The 8,372-nt window shown below is 38.6% G+C and overlaps 1 protein-coding gene across 1 annotated transcript; it reads left to right on the top strand.

Moving 5' to 3' along the window:
- Positions 1–1,887: 1,887 nt before the first annotated feature.
- On the top strand, positions 1,888–7,576 carry LOC115169923 (zinc-alpha-2-glycoprotein). Its single transcript, XM_029726048.1, has 10 exons — positions 1,888–2,056; positions 2,804–3,058; positions 3,160–3,453; positions 3,679–3,969; positions 4,193–4,318; positions 4,614–4,670; positions 4,779–4,802; positions 4,960–5,019; positions 5,833–5,862; positions 6,849–7,576. The coding sequence occupies exons 1-10, from the start codon at positions 1,978–1,980 to the stop codon at positions 6,878–6,880; spliced, it is 1,248 nt and encodes a 415-aa protein (XP_029581908.1). The 5' UTR covers positions 1,888–1,977; the 3' UTR covers positions 6,881–7,576.
- Positions 7,577–8,372: the final 796 nt, after the last annotated feature.

Below are 8,372 nucleotides of genomic sequence, written 5' to 3'. Positions count from 1 at the left end.
GGGGATGTTAACTGGAGTCCCAGATGTATTTAGTGCCAGTTGTTTGACCCGCATTGTGAAAGGAAGAAAGTTTGTCTGTCCTATTGTTTTTTTTAATGATAAGCACTTTCCTACGCATGTGAAGTTGGGTTATATGAGGTGAGTAATACGCAGTGATGACTTTTGTCCCCAAACCATTACAGTGTCAAAATTGTAAAGGATTTGACAATGTTTTAAGTGTGTGCAGACGGGTGGAGTACACAGAAGATCAGAGTGAAGAACGGCCGTGTTGCAATTGTGGTGGGGGATCATGACCCAGACTTTGTGTAGTGACTCATAAGGGTAAAGGAGTTTGAGGTGGCAAAAGTTAGGGCAGTCCATCGGCTCTCCTACGCGTAGGCAATCAAAAGAATTGAGAGAGGAAGTGAAGTTGAAGAAATGGTAGTGGATGCACAAATGTCCAGAGTTAATAGGCCTATTTGTCAACCAAGAGATCCAGACATGCTGTATGCAAAGAAAGTGTATTTTGTGGCGTTCATTGCAACTGCAATAAACTGTACGGCTCAAGTAAAAAGAAAATCAAAGAAATTGGACATCATTGTGGCTGTCGCAGGAACGTATCTGGGAATTCACAGCGGAAGATTTGCTGCCCTCCCGGGCTCCTGAGCCTGTGTAGCAAATGGGATCAGACATTGATTATTGATTTTAACAGATGAATCAAGAAGCATGTTGATGAGTGATTTTCGGGTAGTCAGTAGGAGTATTCCAATATCGACATTTTGATATTTTGCGATCTTTTATTTTCATCCCACACAGTTGGTGGCTACAGTACATATTTTTGAGTGTAGTTCGACATAAAGCCCAAAGAAGAATTATTCTCATCAACAGTCTATGCTTTAGGCTGATAATTGGGTGCATTATCCACAAATATTTCACTTATTTATGGTCTTTTATCAACATTTATATGGGAATAATAGGCATTTTCTCAAAGAAAATGTAACCTAGTTCTAACAGCCATTTTCATGTGCTATATAAATAGATGTAAAAACGTAGCCTAAATGCTGAGGATATGGTTTTTGCAAGGACCAACATCTCTCTCGAAAAATTTGACAATCCCAAAATGCGCACATTCATTCAACACGTGTAAAGAACTTAGGCTCAGTCTGGTAAAAAACAACAGCTGAAAACATCTCCATAATAACGGACAAATCCATTGGCACACAATACCAATTTGTTCTTCATATTTTGTAGGAGAGCTGGGTGAAGACGTTAAAGTTGGTCTGGCTGGTACAGTGTATTTACAGGCAGTGAACTATTCAACAGTGTCAGAATATCTTTCAGAGTGCCTGAGCTTTTACATGCGCTTTTTGGAGGCTAAGAATCGTCTTTCCAAATACTGCGGTCTTAAGAGTTGGATTAGTTGTTGGGTTGATATTTCTATAGCAAATTTACATTCTGAAAATAGTCTACATTACCTCTCTTCATTTACTGATATGAAAATGTCCATACACATATGTTAAGAACAGACAACGAATATGTTGTGAAATATTTTTTGGGGAAATGACATTGTCTCGTTATGTAGCCACAGGATGATACTGTTTCGCTATATCCTCCACAAACTTCTAATGTAGAAGCATTACTCTGAGACAGCGTAATGTTTTGTTTATGGCTTATGGCTGTCTTTCCATTTATAAAACATAATCATTTAAAACCTTGCTTACATTTGTATATGATCATGCATCTCTCAGTTAAATTCGGCCCGCAACCCGCCAGTTGGGGAACCCTCGTCTAGACTGGCTATTCCTTTGTGATAAATAAACTATGACAACGATATTCACCTACCAACAAGTGACTGTAATATTATTTGACAAGTAATTGGCTCAAGCTCACAGGAAAAAAAAATATTTTGGGAGGGGCAATCATAATTGCAGTGAAGCTCCTAATCGCGAGGACGATGAATGAGTTCAACGCCAGAATCTACCATCAGTAGCCCACAAAATGATGAACCCTATCCGATATGCATTTATTGGACTGCTTCTTTGTTCGTGTATTTCGCTAAGTGATGTAGGACCTACAGGTAAATTAACATTTGAAAAATCGTTTTTGAAAGTGAAAGCAAAAGTAATTGGGCTGTTCTGCTAGTCTATAACATTTTAACAAAACATTTTAAACGTATGTTCGTTGTATTATAGTTCAAATAAGGAATAGGGTACATAATATCTTAAACATAAAATTACATATTGAATAGATTCTATATATATGTACTCTACTAAAAAGCGAGAAAAATACTAGTTATGCATCTCATTCAGGCTATAAAACAATGGCAACTCAACTAATTTCAGTTTGAATGACAGATCAATAACACATATTTCGATATGAATTTTGTCGGGTTGCCCAAAAAGTTACATATTGTCGCTTTAAGCAAAACATCCATGCCCCTGTAAAAACGAAAATGAAACCTACAAGCAAACCTACAAACTTCAATTAATTTTATTTCACACATATACTCTCACCCTGACATTTATATCCACGCATTCCCGAAATGTTTAGGCCTATCTATTCAGAGAAGAAATCACTTCAATTTATTGTCCAGAGAATTAGAAGTGTGCATTTACTGTATGTCTTAGTCTTAAAACAGATTTTAAAAAGCATTGCTTTTATAGTCTTGCTTTCATAAATGTATTTCTGATATTCTGTTAATTAATGTAAATATTATTTAGGCCTACATGTAGCCTATTCTATCATTTTGTTGAAGACATAAAATATGCAGTTTAAGTTCATCAGAAGTTCTAACAGTTTTTCTCATAACATCACCTGCTCACAGTCAAACATGTACTTGAGTACATATACACACGCTTCAATTCCTCCCACTATGAAGTTGCTGGGTTGTTGGATGGAGAACTGGTGGACTTCTACAGCAGTGCCCTCAAGTCCCCTGTACCTAAAAAAAGCTGGAATGAAGAAAATACAAGCTTTGGATATAATGAGTGGCAAAAAAGTCTCTCAGCTCGACAGGACGTTAATACCTATTTTTTATCCAGTGCTGTAGACCTGAAGAGGCACTTTGTAAAACATCCAGGTGAGTTGCATTTATTATTTCATAGTTGACCATCTTTGCTTTGTCAGCGTTGTTTTAGTTCAGTATATGCGTGTTAATCCTTTTCATCTTTGTCGTATTAGGTGGTGATATTGTGCAGATGAAACTTGGTTGTGCTTTGGATATAACCATCACTGAAAGCAAAAAAATGGAGAAAGAAGTTGGCTTTGCTGAGTTTGCCTATGATGGAAACACAGTGCTGCGCCTCAGTGATAACTCAAGTATGTGGATTCCAAAAGATGAATATGCTCAGGATATTCACGATATTGTACACAAATGGAACACTCAAAGCATGAAAGACCACTTGACCAACTTTGTGAATGTGGACTGTCCAGTGGCACTTGATCGTTTCCGATTATTAGAGCGCACGAACTCATGTGAGTGTTACTATTGGTTGCACTGTGGTTTTACAAATGTCACATTTTATTAGCTGTTCCCGATCTTTCACAACAGTTTTACTGTCATGTAATCCCCATCCGTATGAAACACATTCTTATTACTTCTCCCAAGTTCAATCAGTGTCTCTTATCACCTATTTGTCCAGGTCTCATATTTATGTTCTGGAAGTAACCATGTATTCCTATGTCTCTGCAATGTTGTAGCTGCTCCAAAGGTCTACACTGTCCCTAGTGGCTCTTTAAAACCTGGGCTGATCAACCTGACTTGTTTAATTACCGGATCCTATCCGAAGTCGTCACCCATTGAGATGAACCTGTTTAGGGACAACACCCTCCTCACAGAGATGGAGGGTGTCCATTCATCAGGAGTCAGACCTAACGAAGACCACACCTACCAGCTGAGGAAGACGGTGAGGCTGGACACCTCCGAGTCTGTCGTTTATCGATGTTATGTCAATCATAAAAGCTTCCCTAAACCGCGGAATTACACTTGGGGTAAAATTCTTTCTTCAATTCAATGACTTCAAAGCATGGACACATTGATGTTTGTGAACAATTAAAATGGTCTCTTTACGGTCAGAATTTGTATATGCAGAATGTTTATATGTTGGAGAAATGAATGTGGACACCATTAAAAGATTAGTGCACTTCGTACACTTGTATAACAACTATGCAGAAACCAATGGAAAGGCTACTGTGTGTTCTTGTGTGCTTACAGAGATGAAAAAACAAGAGGAGCGATCAAATCTACCTTATATTGGAGGTGTATGCTTTGTATGCCTACTGGCTGTTGTACTGTTTTTCAAAAACAGATGGAGATCTGAGCCTGATAGACATTTGGCTGGTGAGTATAGTGTATTAAACCAAATGAATGTCAGCCCAACTTAAACAGAGATAAGGCTGCTCAACCGATGACTACAGTTCATTATATTAACCAAGTTACATCTCCAAAAAGGTACTAACCATGCTAGTTAATGACTTATTATCTTTATTTAGACTCATGTTTTCTTAGCAGTCAAATGTGTTAAAACACTGGCTTGATCAGAGCAATACAGACTCTTCTCAATGTGGAACCAAACATTGTATGATACTGTACGTAGAACTTAGGTTCTAGACTAATGTGAAAGGATTTTTCCCAGCTCCTAATCCTGAAGAGAATACTGCCCTGGGAGCTCAAGATGGAGGGAGTTTGATTGGTGAGTTTCATTCTTAGGATCGGTCTCTCTTATCCAGGCCTCTGTTTTTAGATTTGATGCTGATGATAATCATTGTGTTTTAATGTCTTCATGTATTGATTATTTTAGATCAAGGAGGTGATGCCACTTCTGGTAAGTATTCTGTAGTATTCTTACATGAGGTCAATTTGAAAACACTTAACAAGTGGTGAAAATGATGTATTTCCCTGACTATTTTCATTTTTTATTAGATGTGGGTATCTGAAAAAGAATAATGGCATAAAATGTTTTATTTTCTTGGCTACTGTAGTCGATCTGTCCTCTGAGAGAGAAGTTCTTACAAATGCCCCCGATGCTGAAGATGAAAACGGTGAGATTGTAACCTTTCATTACGTGGCCAGAAAGTTATCTAGCTGTCACAAATAGAGCTAGATAAAGCCAGAAGAATAATATACTTGTTGAAGCCATAAGTCATGTGTGTTTTCATGGCCATCACTCACTGTTCATTTTGTCAAGGTCCTGACGTATTCTGCTACAGGGCTTTTTGATGCATTGTCACGTTTGCGTCTAAAAAAAAAAAAAAAGGCTTTATTAAGCCCTAACATACTGACCACACCGCAAAATAAATGTACACACCTGTTATTACACTGCTCGCGCGCGTCAACGAGCATCTGCGTGGTTCTATTTGTGACGCTTGACACGCTGCAAGTCCCGCCTCTCCCATCTCCTCATTGGAGCATATACCAACGTGGGTGATTGAAAGATGAACTGAGGTCCACACTCCAGTCCAGTTGGTGGTGGTAATGCACCTTAAAGTTGGTTGCCAACCGCCATATAAAGAAGAAGGAGGAGAGATTACTAGAAACGAACTCGGTTTACCCTTTTATCTGTGGATGACCTTGTGCATTTCAGGTAAAATAACAACCCAATGTTTATATCCCAGGACAAATTAGCTAGCAACAGTAAGCGGCTAGCTAAATTGCCATAAATGCTTCATGCTTTTTGACCTGTCCCCAAATTAATATAATTGGTTCAGAGTTTGTTTTGATATTTCAACCTGCGTGTCCTGATCGCGTTTGGTGTGGTTGGACAAAATCAACCTGCTCGCAATGGCGGTCTAGTCAACATGTTAAGCCCATGATTTTCCTTCAGTATTGATTTCTGCCTTTGCTTATCATTTTAGATGAAGCCTATGGAAGTCGTGGAAGCTCTGGTGAGTATTACAGCACTAGTAAGGTTTCCATCCACTGAATTATCTTCTACTTGAATAAAAAATATATGTGCATTTTACCAGCGGAGGTGTGTTTCCATCAAACTGTCTTGTTGCAGTTAAAAAGCAGTGGGTAATGATGCAGTGCACATATAAAGAACTTTGCTTCATGTCTTTATGTCCCAAATTAGAAAACAAAGTTCAATGTGTTTCCATTGCATTTACAACTATACTGATGGTTTTGTCACAAATTGAGTTCTGATAAAGCAAACATGCCCAGTCTGGTCTTGGTGCATGCTCTCGAGACAACAGTTTGCAGAGAGGGTGGGCTACAATTCTGTTCTTTTGCCCAATTATGGGCAAAAGATCTGATCTGATTGGTCAAAAGTCCAAGTAGTGGCAAATGATCAGAATTGGGCTGCCTGTGTGAACGCAGTCATGATGAGGTTATGGATAAGAGCAAGATCATTTTTATTTGTCAATTAGCAGCCAAGCACCGACTATCATCTCACCAGCATAGCCTACAAATAATAATCCTTGACATTTAACCTATTGGAAATTATTATCAAGCTCATCGCCGTGCACTTGCACCATCCTGTGAAGTTCATCATAATTAATTTCATCAGTAGCCTATTTAACCCTTCATGCTTGTCCAAGTCATAGTGGGAGGAGCACAACAAAGCATCGCGTGACTGCAAATATACAGCGACAAAGTTTTGCTGTTTTCCATCAGGGCTGTCTTGAATTTTTTATCTGACAGGTTCTTTGCTTGCATAAAAATGGTTGGATGGGAACATAGTGAGGCATAATTAAATACACCACATCTTTGCATGAAAAGTGTTTTCTGATGTAGATGTTTGTCCAATGCTGCCAATCATAATAGTTGAATATATGAAATAATAAACAAACATTTTTTATTGACTGACAGCCCTAGTTCTTATATTAGTGCTATAGTAGTCCACTAACAAATCTTTCATCCATTCTCACAGATTCAGACCTGTCACAGATTCAAATAACCTAATTGGAATTCAACACAGACCCAGCTGACGACTAGTACAGGGTCTTAAGTAGGTACTTTGAAACACTCTTATCCGATTGTCAATTTCCAAGCGTTTTACGTGCCAACTGAAGATAACCCAGAGCTTATGATTATGCATTACCTCTGCCTGGGATCAAGTTACCAGAGGTAACTGACTACAAGAGGAGCCGCTCAACGCTAACATGGACTGACACACAATACAGTAAAGAATACTGAGGAAATGAAGGGCTTGTTAGAGACATTTCCATGTGTCCTGATCGTTGTCTGGCTGTTATCACAGAGCTCATTACTAAGATGGTGATAGATATGTTATGGTGATAGATATTTTACTATGTATTTGTAATGTTTCTGTAAAGCAGGCTGGTTACGTCCCGTGTAGCTCAGTTGGTAGAGCATGGCACTTGCAACGCCAGTGTTGTGGGTTCTATTCCCACGGGGGACCATTACAAACAAAATATGAAAATGTATGCACTCTCTTCTGTCAGCCACTCTTGTCTTAAAAATGTAAATGTACTCGGAATTACACGTCATGCTGTAATTGTCCCAAACTTCTTAGACTTGCGGACAGCTCAGGGACCAAGTATCAAAAATATAAGTTAAAAATGTTTACTTTTTCATGTACTGTATATATTTTCTGCTATGATCAATTTAAATAAATTCTGTATAGCTTTAAACTCCCGATCTTTGACACTATATCTTTGACCACCCAGAAGGGAACTATATCTTCAAAGAACTTTTCACGTAAATGAATACACACATTTATTTAACCCACCACCATCCAGGATAATAAAGATTTGTTCATACATTAAAGTTAATTCTCATTAAATGATTTCCCCCTTTTTAAAATGTCATAAGTCATCTAATTACCGGCTTACTGAGACATGGTTAAGGAAGAGTGTTTTGAATAATGATGTTAACCTTTCTGGTTATAACCTTTTTCGGCAAGACAGCTCTTTCAAAGGTGGTGGAGTGGCAATCTTTACCAAGGAACACCTTCAGTGCTCGGTTGTCTCTACCAAGTCTGACCCCAAACAATTTGATTTGCTTGTTTTAAGCATTAAACTTTCAAATAGTTCTTTGTTGACTGTTGCTGGGTGCTATCGTTCTCCATCAGCACCGACCTGTACCCTACCTGCCCTAAGCTCTCTCCTGGCCCCTTACACTAAGTCTGAATTTGTCCTGCTAGGTGACCTAAACTGGGACATGCTTAAACCACCTGACCAAGCCCTAAAGCAATGGGACTCCCTAAATCTTTCTCAGATTATTACCAATCCCAAAAGGTATGACTCCAAACACCCAGAAAAGGCTACTCTCCTCAACGGTATCCTCACAAATAATCCTGATAGGTATCAGTCTGGTGTTTTCTGTAATGACTTTAGTGATCACTGTTTTACAGCCTGTGTTCGTAACACTGTTGTGTTCATGGCACTGTTGTGTCATCGGCAAATTTATTCGGCAAATTTATTCATGGTGT

The sequence above is a fragment of the Salmo trutta genome, chromosome 31 (genome assembly GCF_901001165.1).
Source record: "Salmo trutta chromosome 31, fSalTru1.1, whole genome shotgun sequence".
Taxonomy (NCBI): Eukaryota; Metazoa; Chordata; class Actinopteri; order Salmoniformes; family Salmonidae; genus Salmo; species Salmo trutta.
The sequence above is the reverse complement of the archived record's forward strand: the minus strand, read 5'-3'. Positions and strand labels throughout refer to the sequence as shown.

Excerpts from the sequence above, each read along its gene's own strand:
- LOC115169923 (XM_029726048.1), top strand. The coding sequence starts at position 1,978 with ATGATGAACCCTATCCGATATGCATTTATTGGACTGCTTCTTTGTTCG. Across the intron at positions 3,454-3,678 it reads ATTAGAGCGCACGAACTCAT|CTGCTCCAAAGGTCTACACT; the intron begins GTGAGTGTTACT and ends GCAATGTTGTAG. Across the intron at positions 3,970-4,192 it reads ACCGCGGAATTACACTTGGG|AGATGAAAAAACAAGAGGAG; the intron begins GTAAAATTCTTT and ends GTGTGCTTACAG.